The sequence below is a fragment of the Tyto alba genome, unplaced genomic scaffold (genome assembly GCF_018691265.1).
Source record: "Tyto alba isolate M040663 unplaced genomic scaffold, T.alba_DEE_v4.0 Super-Scaffold_41, whole genome shotgun sequence".
NCBI classification, from domain to species: Eukaryota; Metazoa; Chordata; class Aves; order Strigiformes; family Tytonidae; genus Tyto; species Tyto alba.
Window position 1 is genome coordinate 20015693 of NW_024881317.1, and position 17487 is coordinate 20033179.

At 39.2% G+C, this 17487-nt stretch overlaps 1 protein-coding gene across 11 annotated transcripts in view; it reads right to left on the minus strand.

The window, feature by feature from the left end:
* Positions 1-17487, minus strand: part of ACSBG1 (acyl-CoA synthetase bubblegum family member 1) — a 44521-nt gene that overhangs the window by 9380 nt on the left and 17654 nt on the right. For 10 of the 11 annotated variants that reach the window (XM_042803922.1, XM_042803919.1, XM_042803920.1 and 7 more), the window contains 6 exons: positions 9575-9792; positions 8797-8885; positions 7897-8017; positions 5931-6011; positions 3019-3168; positions 436-612 (listed from right to left, as the gene is read on the minus strand). In XM_042803922.1, the coding sequence (XP_042659856.1) occupies positions 436-612; positions 3019-3168; positions 5931-6011; positions 7897-8017; positions 8797-8885; positions 9575-9706 (750 nt within the window). In that variant the 5' untranslated portion in view covers positions 9707-9792. Of the gene's footprint in view, positions 1-435; positions 613-3018; positions 3169-5930; positions 6012-7896; positions 8018-8796; positions 8886-9574; positions 9793-17487 lie in introns of those variants that run through there. The other variant, XM_032990518.2, reaches the window with a different exon arrangement.

The window sequence follows — 17487 nt, forward strand, 5'->3', positions numbered from 1 at the left end:
GCTTTGGTGATGCAGTCTGCATCCTGCAATGCTAACACGTAGAATATAAAGAAGGACTGCTGAACCTACTTCAGTCAGACATATGCACTAACATGTGCCAGCTCTGGCACATTGGGATGGTACATATACAAGAAGGAAAGTGCACGGGCAGTTTAGTTCCTTCTGCCTCTCTTCCCTCCAAAAATTGATTATACTTCTTTTGCTTTAGATGCACACTCCTATACCTTAAAAGAGCCTTATGGATCTAGATTATATATTTTAATTGGAGTCTAGAGCACTGGATCACAAGTCTAACGGTTTTTATTTCTCCATAATTCTTATAATAATGGACTTTCAATCTTCATCCTCTGCATCTTCTCAAAGATCAGAAAACACACCAAGGAGAGAATATAAGAGGACAAAGTGCAAGCATTAGGTGCAATACAAGACAGGTACCTTCAGAGCATCTGGCTCAGCAAAGTAAACTTGCTCTCCCCATTTGATTCCGGTCCACAGGTCATATATCTGCGCAGCTATGTGGCTGAGTGGGAGATAACTGACTATAGACTCCTGTTGCACCTCTGCAGGTTGCATATCTCCTGCTCTGCTGCAATGTGCTGATGTCCAAGTTATCTGTTTAAATAAATAATAAAACACATTAAGTATGGGGGTGTCTTTTTTTCCTTTTAACACCAACTAAGGATGCTATGTTAATATAACTATGAAGAATGTGCGGTCACAGAAATTGCTGAAGACATTGAAATCTTTGACAGCACTCCGGCCTGTCAATTCTCCAGGGGAAACTCAGTCAAAAGCAAGACGAACATATCAGCAGCACAGACTTGTAGATAACATAATTAAATGCAGTCTTTCTGCTGCCTGACTGGGCTATGAAAGCTGCCAACTCCCCACGCCCTAGTGACACACTGAGCAGGACAGCCATGGGCTAGATGGACAAGGTGTAGATTGATCTGCCCCTTCTTTTGCAACTTCCCTACTGTGTATACTTTCTATCAAGCTGGCACTTTTCACCAGTCTGTATGTTTACCTGTGTATGTCTGTATGTTTACCTGAAAAAGAACAATAAATACTCAATGATCAGTGAGCTCAAAGGACGGTTTTGTATCAGCAGCAAGCTCACTGTCTTGTATGGATCATCACCTGGCTAAGCACTAATGAGCAGCTATATTCTGCTCCTCTGGAAGCCTCTGGGATATTCATCAGAGTGGTTCACAAGTGACATACACGCACATCCCCACGAGCAGTAATGCGTATATGAATATTTCTGAAGATGTGCTGCTTGTGAAACTGGATGAAATTTCGCCCGCTTCTTCCTAATTCCCACAATCTCAGAAGACGAAGTTCAAGGATGCTAAATGTGCGTATCTTCATTATCAGAATATAACTTATGGAAGACCCACAAATGTATGTGATGGTATGAGGCAGGAAGGAAAAAATGTTTGTGCACAGCAAAAAACCCCACACCCACCCCCAAAAAAAAACACCAAACCAACCAACCAGAAAAACCAAAACAGCTCTTTCTCAGTGGAGTCTGTAATCTAAAATGGGTAGGGCAGGACACAGAAATGAGATCATTCAAGATGGCAGGGAAGAGATACAAATCACATGCAATACAATATGTTCCTGACAGCTCCTTTTCTTTGTAATAAATTAAAAGGTATGAATGTACGCTTGGTCTAAGGAAATACAGGTTCTCAAGAGAGGTTTTCAAGGACGAGCATGCTGTCAGGCCAGGCTACTCCAAGTTTAGATGGCAGCATTGGACAAAGTGGCTACGGGAGACTTACACAGTAGACAGAATGGGAAGTCTTTGAGATGTGGCTGTGTTGGCTGCTTATCCTCTGAGCCTCGCAGCACACAGGCACACTCACAGCAGATCTGTGTGGGTGCATATATGACTGACTCAGCAGCGGTTTTGCACATGGACAGCGGTAAACATCTTTTGACTAAAGAAGGCAGTAGCACAGCTACAGGCAAGGCATGCTTTCCACTGTTCATCAACATAAAAATAGCCTGTTTGTGATCAGCAGCCAGGAATAGTTTGGCAGCTGACACAGAAATGACACCAGACCCCTTTGAGATGGAAGAGCACAGGATTTACAACTTCAGATCAGTCTTTTTGTCTACCAAGTCCACTAGGTTTGGTCTCCAGATAGTGCCATACTAATTCCCTACATTTCGGTGCATTGCTCCTCACAGTGTGCATATCTGCAATAGTTTCTGCTTTATTTTAAGAGGAGAGGCCACAACTTCGACCAGCCCTTTCACAGATTGTCTATGTGTTCAGAAAGGCTCCCTACCACTTTACTCACCCACTCAGCCACCTTAAAAAAAAGTTAAATATATAAAAAACCCAAAACAACTACACTTCGAACTTTGCTAACAAACCTCTGTGGAAAGTCCTTTTTGCAAGCAACTTTGCTTTTCTCTATCACTGGAAAATTTTCTGTTTGCAACAATGTGGGTAGAACTGTTATAAGTAGCAGCACTATGCACTAGAGTTGTCTTATCTGCCAATGACAGATGTAGAAACCCAAGTCCAGGAATACAATAATGCCAAAGTAAAGAACACAGACACATCCACCCCCAATTTTAATAAAATCAGACTGATTTTGCAATCAAGGTGTTTTGACAGTGGCTGGCTGATGTGTAAGATTTGTTTGTTTTAAGACAACCTGTGACATCACCTGAGAGTCTTTACGGCAATGTGTGAATTATATTTATGAATACATGCATTTTATCTCACAAGAAAACCAGTGAATAAAAAATTCATTCTCATAATGAATTTTTCAACCTTGTGAAATGCTAGTTTGAATGGAGTTTCATTCTTTACCTTGCCTATACTTTGCCAGAAACAGCCGACTACATTTTGAATATTGCTTTGTAGTACACTATCCACGTCGCAAAAGCAAAAGGATTTCAAGGTTGTTGTATGTACCAGTCATTTCAAAATACAGGAATAAATATCCTCAATACTTGGCTACTTTTTATGCTAAAGGAAGAGCCTAAAGTACATACATTGTCATGACTCAGCATGGCTCCTTTTGGCTTTCCAGTTGTTCCAGATGTGTATATGAGTACACAGCATTGATTCGGCTTTTGGGAGTTAATAATATCATCCAAAGTAGTATCAGATACATCATCTCCCAGCTCCAGAAACTCTTCCATCTAGAACATGCAACAGAAAATACATGATATCCAATTGCCTCTTAAAAGTGGGAAAGATGCAGTACCTTAGCAGTCTCAAAAATGGCAGAATACTTCAGTGCCTTGCTCTGAACATGTTTCCAAGGCAAGTTTTCCCAAGTCTCACCTATGTAAGAAATATGGTGAGACTAGCTTAGAACTTTACATGTGAATTGCAAATAGACTATCTAAAACTGTACTGCCAAGAGTCTTTTCAGTGTCTAAGAAGGGAACGGTAATACTATTCCTCTTCCAAGATGAATACTAAAGACAAGTCATAGACGCTAAAATTCTATTACTATCTCACACTGTTAGAATGATTTTCAGTCTTATTTAAAGGAATATGGATGTATTCACTGTTTTTAAGTAAGAGTACACTTGTGACATTACAATTCCTTGTCCCCTATATAAATACAAATATAAAGCATTTGGATGAAAGCTTCTTAACAAAAGCGTAATTATTTATATATGCGAATGTTTGCCCAAATTACCTGCTGTTTTACAGCAAACAGAGCATATGATGCTAGTCACAACTTCCATTCAAATTTGGCTCAATCTAGAATGAGCTAAACCTTTTATGATGCTGGACTTTTGTGCTGCACAAATTGGCCCAGAAGAATGATGAACCTGATCCTCTCTATTACAGTGGTTGCTCCCAGATACTTCTGTTGCATGCACCTGATATGCTGCTAAGCGTACCATTGCTGTCAATGCTAATTGAAAACTGGGATGGTAACAAATTTTTTTAAGAATGTCAGCAACCAAACTCAGTTTCCCATTGGAATGAGATGATTCATACTGTGCTAGAGAACTGCTATTTAAATGCAAGATGCCACACCTCCGTTGTTCAATGATTTCTTGGAGATATACCTAGGACCACATAGCAGTAAAGAGCAATGATGTGAAGGACAGCAGAGATTAAAAAGGAGATCCTGTACTTGAGGGGGAGTTCACTGTTTCCTGACCTCTGTCATTGCCAGTGTGCTACTAAGGTTACAATAGCCACTGTGGCACCTAGACTTTCTTTTCTCGGGTGGCAAGACTGTCCTAAGGATTTTTCATCAGTTTTATACTTTATTCCAACAAACCACATCTCTGAAAAGAGAGACAGTACAGTGCACAGCTCTGTACCAAGTAGAGGATTTGTCACATTCTACCCCTTCCTACAAAATGTGGTTGCATCAATTTCCCTACCTCCCAGAAAGTCTGGAGGTGTCAAGGATGTAATTGTTTCTACATGACTTAACAGTCGTTCCCATTTCCCTGACCTTACTGTCTTCTCATACTAGAATGCATTTATCACTGTAATTCTGTTGCCTAGGCTTTGTTTACTGAACAGAGAGCATTCCCATTCCACAGAATGTGAAAGGTACAAACAAACAGTCACACACACTAGTGACTGTGCATTTGCCTTCTGGAAACCCGCACTGACCAGTGAGCTAGGGCCCTGTCCTTACTACAGCAATTGCTCATTACGTGTTAGTTGTCAACTTGCAACACAAATCCTTTTCATCAGCTGCCATGTAGTTCAGGTGGTTTGCTTTACATCACACTTAGTAAACAATCATTTCTGACTTTGGTGATTTGATCTCTGATTCTTCCTTTAGATGACAAACTATGGCAACTGTCAGACACACTCACAGCTGACCTTCTCCACTGAGAAAACGTGTCCAACATGACACCTGAACAGGGGTGTTTTCAACTATATAAATTCTGAGGCACTTACGTTTCAGCAACCGAATGTTGTTCCAGAATTAACAACTAGAACTTACTCTTTTTACTAAGAAATCTAAATAGTAAGATCATCTTTGTATTACTTCTTTTACTGTAATGAGATGCAGGGCATACTCTATTCCAGCATGTACAGTATTGTAACAGTAAGTGTTTATTATTAACAGTTCTACTCTATTCAACATAGCAAAAGATGATGATTAAAAGAAGTGCTGACTTTTTTCTTGTGTACCTAGTAATCCCTCCAATAATCTAAACTGCAAACATTTTAAAATGTTTCTATGCTGTTCACTCTTCAATAATCTTTTTTTTTTGCCTCAGTTCAAGTTTTACAGGCTAAAACCTGGTATGTATAAGTCCACAGATGTAGTTTTTGTATTCTCATTACTTAAATATTTTCAATTATATTTTCAAAATATATCGGAATAACGTGTTTACAAAACTCTGTTCTCCTTCAAGTCCTCATAATTCTTAAAGGCTGGACTTCAACCACTCAGGAATTTCTTTTACCATGCAATACGAAGATTCCACACAGACTAAAAAATGTGCTACTCTGTGTAGTCCATAGTCATTTCTCTTCACTTGTTGCCTATCACCTGAAACAAAGTCCAACTATCATCTATAAAAGTACAAACATTTTTATGTTTCTGGATCCAGTGTAACTAACTAGAATTCAACTTTCACTAGCACCAGTGGACAACTTTTATTTTTAACAGTTTGAGAGTACATATTCCCAGCTCAAGCCTACAGGTATTTTGTTAATCCAGTCAAATAAAAAGCCAGGAAGACACAAGACAGGCAGTTAAACAAGGTAACTCTAATTTTGAATGTCAAGTATCAAACATGAAGTTACAGGTAAATTAAACAGAAAAAGCTGATGAAGCATTTGAATGTGTTTGTTGGAACACAGCAATGCATTCTGGATGTTAAACATTCTGCAGATTAAACATAGTAGAAATTAATCTAATAAATAATACCACATGAATTATAACACTGTTCTAGCATTCACATACCGTATACAAATTTGGATGTCTCTCTAGAATGGAGTCCTTGTATAGCACAACAGCTTTCAAGTGTGGCAAGCGATTCCATATCTGTTGGATTTTTTAAAAATGAATTTATTAATTATTACTAATATCTTCTGTGGGATTTTTTTTTCCATAAAAATACTGTCAAAACCATAATGGCTTGGCAGTCACAAGAAACAACTTCTTTCCCTCCACCCTCAAATATTCTCCCCTAAATTCACAACCAGCTAGCTCAACAAGGAGGGGAGGTGGGTAGAAAATAAATAGAGTGGAAAAAAAAAAGATGCTACACAGTCTGCTCTAGAAAAATCTGTTTTCAGTCAAAAAATACACCCGAAGTGGCTCCTCAGCATCCTTTCTCATAATGCACCAAAGAGTACAACAAGGAACAGTCTAGGTCAAGCCAGAAAGCTGACCCTAGCTGCCCTGGTTACCAGAAAAGGTAGAGGAAGTCTCTCAGCAAAAATTGTTGTTAACCTACTAAAAAAGCATTCCATTTTCTTCAAGAAAAAAAGAAAGGCAGCCATATGCTCATTTTAAGGATAAATAAAAATATAAAGCTACAGGGTCACGGGCAGACTGCAGTGGCTGATGATTTCAGTAGCTCTTTCTCTGCTTTGCATGGCCTCCAGACAACATTCATTTCACAGAACTTTGTGGGACCCAGTGCCTCACAGATGCCTTTGAATTAATCACATTTTGAACTGACTTGATCGGTCTGGACTAATATAAAAGTAGTGGCTTGATGGTAGCCATTATGCATATGTTACTAGAAAGATAACAATTAAAATGTTAGTTCAGTCTTGGGGTCTTCCAGAAAAGAAAAAAGTAAGTTTCAAAAAACCCTCAGCTGGATAAAGCAGTGCTGGCCTGAGCTGTCTTTTCTTTTTCTAGATAGAAGGGTATATGAATCAAACCCCTTGAATTCCTCAATTTATAGTCTTCCCTCCACATTCATGACAGCATAGCCTGGTATTTAGTCAATGATGCTGCAAGAAGGTTTGTCTGATTGTATGTTTTTCCAGAATACTTATAAAAATCTCTCTTCCTCCAAATCATACATAAAACAAAACTACAAAATACAAAGTAATTAATGTATAATTTATATGAAATATATCTGAAAAAAATCCATGAATATTTTCTCTCTGGCAAGTACAAGTTTTTGGCATAAAACTCCATCATGGAGGGCACCTCTGCTTCAGCAACAGTGCAATCTGGTTCAAGTTTGATGCCTCATCTCCAGCCACAGGCCTCTGTCAACATGTTACTGACACACAAGCCCTTCCCAGGGACCTGACCTGTGCCTCTGTGCTCCTCTCCCAAGTCCTGCAACAGGGAAATTTCCATCAGGTTGGTCTTGCCATCTGGCACCCTTGCAGAAACCCATCCAAAGCTGACATAGACTTTTGTCAAAACTGTGACCGTTCACTTAAAGAGCCTCTTCCTTTCTTACTAAAGTCTCTCTCATGTCAACCAAAGTGCAGTAAACTCAGCCACCTTAGTGGTTAATATTACAAGCAGGACAAGATGACATATTGGAAAGAGGAAATTCTGAACAGTAAAATCCTTAATATTTAAATGGCAGGCCTTTACAAACTTGCATCATCCCAATTTCTTCCATTCAAGTGATACGTGCTTTTCCATACAGATTCAGGTGGTGATATTATGAACATGGATAAAAATGTGGGTTTCTTTCCAGGTAAGTTTGCAGTGAACCAGCCAATGAGTGTTCTGCTGGAGAGATTCAGAACTGATTAGATGTGAGCCACAGACACGACAGAACAGAGCTGCAAACTATCCAAGAGCTCAAACAGCAGATACCACATTTCCAAATAAGAACACTCCCATGAGAGGTTTCATGATACAAATGTCAATGTGGTATTTGGGATCAATACAGCATTACGAAATGGGAAAATTATGCAATTCAAATAACCGTTCAGCCACCTTGTACCTGCATTATCTTGTCCAATTGTTTCCGATTTTCCACAACCATTATATTGGTTTTGCTGTCATGAGCAATATAGTGGCAGGCCTCTGGGGAATTGGTTGTATATATTCCTGTGAGAATTCCTCTGTATCAAACAATGTATATATATAATAACATATATTTATATACATACACCCATACATACGCACTTAATATCAAAAAAGAGAATAATAATCAAAGATCTGATGAAAGCTGAAAGAGTATGAAGATGTGGAACTAAACAGCAGTACAAGCTGTCATTTGTTTCAAGTATTGAGATACACATGAATACCTCTGATATATGCACATTGCAAAAACTCTGAGCTCTATTCTGTAGAAGATAATGGAGGCTAGCATTGAGCGTTTTGACCCACTTGAGGCTACACCAGTTAGCCAGGAAGTGGTTAAAAAAAACACTCATGTCCTCTTTCTGTTCAAGCTGCACACAGACACCAATTTGAATTTCACTGTCACAGAAACAACTGAAGAGGTAAAATCTAAATTGTATTAACAGGTATCAGGACAGAAGGAATCAGGCTAGTTAGTATGTACCTGTCACTTCATCTACTTGAACAAATCCTGCTGTAGACAAATCATTAATATAAAACTGGGAGTCTCATGTTCCCCACATCTTCCAGTGATAAGATACTCTACAGTAGCTTTTGTGGGACTGTCACAGTTAAGTCCATAGCAAACAGGATCAATTTATGAGTGTCTGAACTATTTTGCATATACTGAAAGAGACTCCAGTAGGTCACTGAACATGCTAATCAGCTGCAGCACAACTTACAAGATGTGACACCAAATACTGATTTGCTACATTTCCAGATCTAGCAAAATAGAAATCCCTAAGTGCCCCCCCAAAATCAAACAAAAACATCTTACCCAGCAAAAACAGTTCCAACAGCTGAGATGAACCATTCTGGAGAATTAAATCCAAGGATTGCTACACTGTGGAATCGTTCAAGACCAAGCTTAAAAATAATAAGCATAATGTATAAATATAGACATGCTAAACAGCATGAAACATACACACAAATATAAACCATGTAAAGTTTTTATTTATTATTTCAGTATTGACAAGACACATCCACACACATCTCTCTATTGATATCCATAGCAAAACCACTATTTATCGGTAGTTACCATGATCTAAACTCTCCACTACCTTCCCCTGTCTGGTTGAGTTCTGCTGTCCAGAAAGGCCCGAAAACAGAACTTCTCAGCATGAACAAGAGCATAGTGAGTACTAACCTTACCCTATGGTTAGAATGCTCTAAAACTTGTCTTTATCTCACCACATTCAGAGCAGCGCTGCTTTCACCTATTTTTCTTTTTTTAATATTAAGGCATAATGCTGAGCTTTGTACCCATGCCCCAGAGTGAGACAGTGTAACACAGCAGTTCTTCACTTGCAGTTAAGTTCCCTTGACAGCAGTGTTCTCTCTTTGACCAAAACCAATTTTCATCATTCTTATTTTCAATAAAGAATATGACTGCTGATCTTCAATGAATGGGAAAAACCTCCTATATTGTTTGTATTGGGTATGGGGTTTTGTTTGTTTGTTTGTTTTTGTTTTGGGGGGGGTTTTTTGTGTGTTTGTTTGTGGGGGTTTTTGAGACAAACGGAAAAGAAGGAATTGTTTTTGTTTCCTGTACCTACCTTCAGGAAGCTCTTGGCTGCTTTCCGGGAGAGGCAATAATACTCTGAAAAAGTTATCTTCTCCCACTTTCCATTCTTTTTGCTGGCCAAAGCATTAAGGGATCCATATTTTTCTAGGCTCTCCTTGAACATCTGATGAACTGTTATGGGAGTTTGCGGACATGAGTTATCTATTCTCAGTCTGACTCTGCCATCAGCAAAGGAAGTCCACAGAGACTCTGGAAAGTAAATAATTATCATTAAGGTATCCTATCACTGAAAAATACTGTGTGACTGTGTACCAAATGAGAAGTGGATTGAATAAAGAGTGCAGGACTAAGCTCAAATCTGGCACTTCCCATCTTTTGAGAAAAAGGCTTTCCAATTTTGTAACTATCAAATATTCCATGTAGAAAGCTTTATTTCTTACATTTTGTTCTGTGTCTTGAATAAAAGTGCCACCATACAGAATTATAATGATCTTCTGTGTGTCACAGGGATACCACCAATTCCAGAAGAATCTGTTTGCCCTTGCTCAGCTCTGCAAAACTCACGATCCCTCGAGCTAATGGAGTAGCTGGTGAATCAGAAGGCTACAGAGATCTGAAACCTCTTGTCCCTGTTCAGCATCCAAGTTCCTTCTGCTTGTCACAGCTCTTTCCTCCTTCCTTCCCCTCTAAATATTCTCTTGCATCCTGCCCCTCTTCCCCACTTCTTCCCACAGGTTTTTCCCCTTGGTCATCTACCCTGTGTTCTAGTACATATACACACTCCACTCATGCCTGTCTTGTCCTATTTCCATGTCATCTTTCACCTCCTTCCACTCTTACCTCCCTCATCCTGTCTTGTTACCATCCATTTTCCCCTGTATACCCCCCCGCCCCGCCTCTTCCTTGACAGGACACTGACAGAGAGCACCAACTAATGTCACTTGGCTCTCACCACTGGTGCCAAGGATCCAGTCCCTGGCATTCACAAGAAATGACTGTCTCAAAGATTCTACTTGGCTGCAAACCCAGCAAGAAGCAGGCTTACACTCCTTAGTAAGTACACTCCTTAGAGAATCTAGGGATTAGTAAACTGGCAAAATTTAGGTGAATTCTCACCAGGAAGACAAACTCACTCATGACTCCCCTATCAAACAGCTCCCACACTTCTGAACAACATACTTCAAGAACATTTTAAGAACAACATGTTTTTCCTTAGATTTACTTTCATAAATGAAGAAATATTTTTAGTATAAGCTTAAATATATATATATTCTACAGCGAGCTGGTGGAAAAGTTCAGACCAAAGAACTTGGGTTTGTCAGAATTAAGAGAAACAGAAAACACGACTTTTTGAAGGTTCTGACACAAGTTAATAAGCACAACTATCTTATTACACGCAAAAACTCAGCTAGTATCTACACTCTTTCCTGGTACCTCAGTGGCTGAAAAAAGTAGTTCTGGAGTGTTTATAAGTACAACATGCTTCACATCCCTCTCAAATGCTACTCCTCTAGTTGCTTTACAGAGGGCCTGGAAACTACCTCTCTGAGCATTTCTGGCAATACATGAGCACATCAACCATAGCTGGATCCACACGCAGCCTCCCTCAAGTCAGGCTTGCAATCTGCATGGATAACCAGAGGCACGGCAGACTACTGTTAAGATCACAAATGTACATTAATAAGAAACAAAACCAGCTTTCTCTTGCAGCAAAAAAAAAAAGTTTCATTACTCAGGTGTGTAGGAAAACTCATTCATGATCAGCTGATAAAGTACAACTACTAAACTGAAAAATACCAAAACCATTCTAGTTTGCTACCAGTATTCTGTCAAAAAATAAAAAAAAAATACAACAACAACAAAAACACAAACAAAAAAAAACATGAAACAACACACACCCCCCTCAAAAAAAATTCACCTCTTCCGGGTAAGGCGATAAAAACCCTGGTGCAGAAAGTGATGTGTTTCAATCCAGGATTAATGTTCCTGTCTCACACTGACATTATGCTCCATTCGTGTTCCTGACTCACAGTTTTGCGTTTATTCTCTTGACAAATGGACAGTCATAGTAATAGCAATAAATACAAACAAGGCTGCTTAATCCTTATATGCCTTAATTTTCTCGTATGTAAACTGCATATAATGATTTTTAAAACATAGGTGTGGAGCCTTGCTTAGGTCATTAGAGGAAGGGCATAGTAAATCTAGACAGTTCAGAAAACAAGTAGCTATGAAGGATTCTAGGTAATAGACAGACAGACATTATCAAAGTGAAAACAGTAGCACTCAACAAATATCTTATGAGTAGTGAAGGCAAAGCATGTGTTTCTGCACTTAACCCCAATCCTGGTGTGAAAAGGATGAGAGATAAAACCTGTCAGACAGAGAAGCTAGTGTTAATTCACATGTTTATTTTATGCAGTGACACACCAATGCTCAGACAAAAATCTCTGATATTCTGGCTTCTAAACCAACAAAGATGTCAGGAATTGTATGTGTGGCTTGGCACACGTGCGTGAAAACAAAATTGTACCATACAGTCCTAATATTTTAGTCCATGTATTATAAAAAACACGCTGGAGCAAAGAGTATCCCTCCAAGGGAACTAAAAATATTAGCAACATTCCTACAATAGCATTACAAAAGCTGCATAATTACTACCTCTTCACTGTAGTCATACAGTAGGTAAGAGAATAGTTTCCACAGAGAAGAGTGAAAAATCAATTAAATCATTGCAAAAACAGAAACCAAAAATGTGCTCTAAACATGGGTCTCCATTTGCTTTTCCTTATACAGTTTTTTTCTGGTGTCGAAAAGGCATCTTGGATTCATACCAAAGACCAACAGGAGAATCAGTTTCACACAGACTCAGTGAATCACCTTAATAATACACAAGATACATATCACAAAAGAATATAAACTTGAATGCTCATTCAGTGTCTTTTCTTGCATGTATTTGCGGGTAGAACTTAAATCCATAAAGCGGTTCCTAAATCTAGGTAACAAGACAAGTAAATCTAAAGATCTAACGCCTCTGTTGCATAGGATTTGTAAAGACAGCAGAACATGAACGATATATTCTGCTCTCAGTTTGCAGAGGGATTTTGAGGAGAGGGCTCATACTTCTCAGAAAGAGCCTGGGAAAGAATGCCTGGCTAAATACTCAATTAATTGATTATAGACTTTGGAAAAAGCAAAATAGGTGCTCTGCCTCACTAGCATCTGAAAGTTAAACTGCAATGTCCAGGCTGGAAATGAATTCAGCACCACCTGAAACCAAAGGAGAAATCAGAATAAAGATCCTTTAAATACACTATTAGTGTTGGTATATTATACATCCATACGTTTACAGAAAGCATAAGAAAAAGTAGAACAGCATTCCAGCTCAAAGTACTAAATGCCATTGAAAGTTCCCTATATGGAAGCAAAGAGGAATATTTGTTTCTTTACTCTTTCTTCCAGTAACTCCTACTACCTGCATCACACTTTGTACCCAAAATGCCTTTTCATTCAGTCATAGCTGATCTAAGGATAGTAGATCTAAATATTTTGGATTTTAGGTGTGCAGTTTTCCCACTAAAGTGTAAATTTTCAACACAAAACTTTACAGGAGAACAAAATAGTTAAAAACATTGTTTACCACTTAAAAAACACTTTGGAAGTTTTCAACTGATATTTTTACAATACAATCCTAGACTTGTGAACCATTTACATGTGAACACTGATTCATAAAAGTACACTTGCTACTCAAATATTTTCTACCAAGTCTGATATAATACACAACAAAAACACATTCAAATTTTTGTATTTTTATCAACCAATTGTTATTCCCACCATGTATGACTGAACAGTTGTGACACAGTATAGGCTGCCTCTCCCAGCCTAGACACCAAAAATTATTTTAAACAGACAAATAGCAAGTCCATGTATTTTTCTTTTTTTTCATGAATAATCAGTCTGGTTGATGCCACTGGACCTCTGGGATGTATGAAGGAAACTGTGTACTAGTTTTTTTTTAAAAAAAAAAAAAAAACAACCACCAACAAAACCCACTAATACTATACTTTAAAGCTAATATATGAATGAAACCTTCTCTCTGTTCACCACCTGACCTGAAAGTATCCTGATGACTGACAGAATGGATTTGGGAATGTAAATGAATTCCAATGTATGGAAGAAAAACTTAGAGCCATATAAAACACAAAAGAACCAAGATCACGTTTCAGGTAGGTAAACAGACAGAGGCTGATTATGGAATGGCCCTGCTGCATGACCTGAGTAATTTCAAGTGATATTCCATAAATGTGCCCTGAGAGGCAGGAACTAAAACAATAATTTAACTTCTGCTTCTAACTGATTTAGATTTAACTCACAAAACAGTATCTTGATTATATGCCAGTTCCTGCAAAACATCATTCCGCTCTAATGATGAGAGGAGGAATTCAGCTCTTTGATGGAGGTGTTTTCTGATGGACAGTCATCATCCCAAATTCCACAGCTATGACGCCATCCCATTTTGCTGACAACACAAATACATCATTCCTCCTCTGACCCATTATTTTTGAGTTTTCTTCAAGATGTCTGTGGCCCTGAAAGCTTAACTTCTTTTTAGTAAAAGCTGGAGCTGATAGACACAAAAATTGGGAGTCTGAGAGCTTGGGATCTGTGTCAAACTTCCCTTTGCGCCAATCAACAGATTAAATAGAAGTACAGAACTTCTGAATTTCAAGTGAACCTGAATGTATCAGCCAGAAGATACACATAGCAATTCTTTTTAAAAAAAAACACATAAACCAGCTTCCTGTTGCCTGCCCTGCCACAGTGGGAGAAGGTTCTTCTGGTATATTATCAATTTTCCACAATAAACACGTAACTTTAAACTCTCAAACAGGAAAAAACTGAATAAATAGCAGAAATCTTTTTAAATTAGCTAAACCACGCACAAATATTTCAGTTCATGGAAATGTATACATTTGCCACTGGAAGAAAAGTGAGCATTTATTAATTGCAATAAAATATACTGCTCTTCACATCAGTAAGCTATTACCAATGTGGATCAGAGAAATAAGATATCCTCCAAAGAATGCCTCTACAAACTGATGTGGAGGGAGCGGTGCATCAGGATGGGTACAAAATAAGCTTCATGACAATACTGACACTTCTAAAACGGATTACAATGGACCAAAATAGAAGTGTGTGGAGGGTGTAATCAGGAGAAAACATCACTACAGAAACATTGACCAGGCATACAGGAATGGAAAGTCAAAACTCAGTTGGAATTGAAATTGGTGAGTGAAGAGCCACAAGAAGGGCTTCTACAGGTACACTGGCAGCCAAAAGTGGAACCAAGAATATCACGGGCAACTTACTGACACAAGACAGGGAAAGGGCTGATATACTCAGTGCCTTCTTCACCTTGGTCTTTACTGGCAAGATTAGGCTTCCTGGCTTTCTGTGCCTAGAGGCAGGTGAGAAGTTTTACCTATAACAACAGAGTAAGATCAAAGTTGGGACCACTTATGCAAACTGGACACATACAAATATGTCAATGGGTCCAGATGGGATGCCTCAGAGTATACACAGAGATGAGGCCTAAATCATCATAAGGCTGCTCTCCGTCATCTTTGAAAAAGCATGGCAATCTGCTGAGGTCCCCACGACAGGAAAAAGGCAAATATCACAATTGTCTTCAAAAAGGGGAAGAAAGAGCATTCAAATAACTGAAGGCTGATCAGACTCACCTCAGTCTGTGGAAAGGCTATAGAACAAACTCTCTTAGAAAGCATTTTAATGGTGACTGAGACCAGAATGAACAGACTTGAATTAGGCTTGGTAAATCCAACACAACTGCCTTCCATGATAAGATGACTGGCTCTGAGATGGGGAGGGCAGTGGCATGTTGTTCACTTTACCTTTAACAAGGTTACCCCCAGCATCCTTGAAAGGTTTGGACCGGATGGAGTTGGAATAACAGGTGAATAAAAAATTGGCAGGATAATTAGTCTTCGAGAACAGTGGTCAACATTTCTAAGTCTAGCTAGCAGTCAATTACAAGTGACATTCTTCAGGGGTTAGTCCTGAGAACGATACTGTTTAATGACTGCATTATTGTCTCAGACAATAGAATGCACCCTCACCAGCTTCAAAGATGACACCAAACTTGAGGAATGACCAACATGCCAAAAGGCAGGACTGCCATTCAGATAGACCTCAGCAAAAGGGCTGACAAACCTCAGAGCTTGACAAGGGTGAATGTAAGCCTTGCACTCAGGGTAGGGTAACGTCATGCAACAGTACTGACTGGATACCAGCTGGCTCAGCAGAAAAACCCCTGTGATTCCCAGTGGACAAGCTGAACGCGAGACAGTAGTCTGTCCTGGTGAAGATAAAGGCTAACTACATCCCGAGCTGCATTAGTAAGATTATAGTCAGCAGATCAAGGCAAGCGATTATCTCCCCCTACTCAGTACTCATGAGGGTGCACCTGAAGCAGTGTGCAGCTTTGGAAGCCCCAGTGCAAGAGAGAGATCCTGACAAATCGAAGCAAGCCCAGAAGAGGGACTCCCAGATAGTCAGGGGCCTGGAGTGTGCCATGTATGAGAAGCCCCTAAAGGAGCTGGGTTTCTTCAATCTGGAGAAGAGACTGCAGTCTGCCACATACTGACAGGGGGTGCTTGAAGACGGATTCTTCTCAGAGGCAAACAGCAGAAGAACAAGAGGCAACGGACATGAGCTATAGCAAGGAAAGTTCTTGATGATAAAGAAAAACAATTTCACAATGCAGGTGACATCCTTAAAAGGGACTGAGAGGATGCAGAATCTCCATACTTGGAGGTTTTCAAAACTCAGCCGAAAAAAGCCACAAGACCTCCTATGAGCAGAAAGCTGGACTAGCTGCTCTCCAGTGGTGTTTTCCAACATAAATTATTTCGCAATTCCATCAGTATAAAACCAGTATGAATGAGTTCTCTTAACTTTACGTGGGTTTTAAGCCAGTATAATGCTTGCTGCCAGCAGTAAGATTACTCTGGATTTACATATGCATTAGAAAAACCAAAATCTGTCCTGGTCCCACAGGAATGAGCTTCCATACATGGATGAAAAAGAATGGGGAAAAAATTCCAGAACAATCTGCAGTCCTCATTAGACAAATTTACTCCTGAGGTTGCAGAACATATCAATTATAAAATGAGGAAGACATATCTGCACTACTAGAAAACATCTGAATCTCCTCTCTTGATAAACAAAACAGAGCCACTGCAACTAGACACTGAGCTTTCTTCTCTCAAAAGATTTTTTGGGAGAACTTTCTGACATTCAGTCCTCAGTTTAACACTCAGCATCTGCATAGCTGTGGGATGTTTCCAAATCAAACAGTGCTTCTCATTTAAATGGATAACAAGTAGTGCCACAGATTCCCCAAATCAAATAAAAGACAAAGGCTAACTTAAATTGTAAGCTCCTGATTCATCAATTTAGAAGCATATCTAAACACAAATAAAGGAACTACTTCATGAAAATGGATGGGGTGTGACTTGCTGTTTGCAGGAAAATCATGACGGAACAGCTGAAATGGCTCCTACCCTCAGCTGTTCACCTCACTTTTCTTCCAGAGGTTGTGGTCACCTCTGCAGGAGTGGCTGAATGGCATGTGCATTCCTTCCTGAGCACTGTGGTTTACAGCCCAGCATATTACTCTAAATTGCAGCCAGGAGCAACCACTGGGAGAGAAGCAGGGTAGGTAGCTGACAGCAGTAACAAGCGTCCCAGATAAATTCTTAGAAAAATAGGTCAGAGCCTTCACAAGCAAACAAGCAAGTACTCTGCAGAATCACAGCCTCAGTAATCACTTATGTATACAATACATGTCTCAAATACTTCATCAAAATGCCCTGAAAATTTGAAAACAGAAGTTACCACCTTTATCCATCTGAATTTATTTAC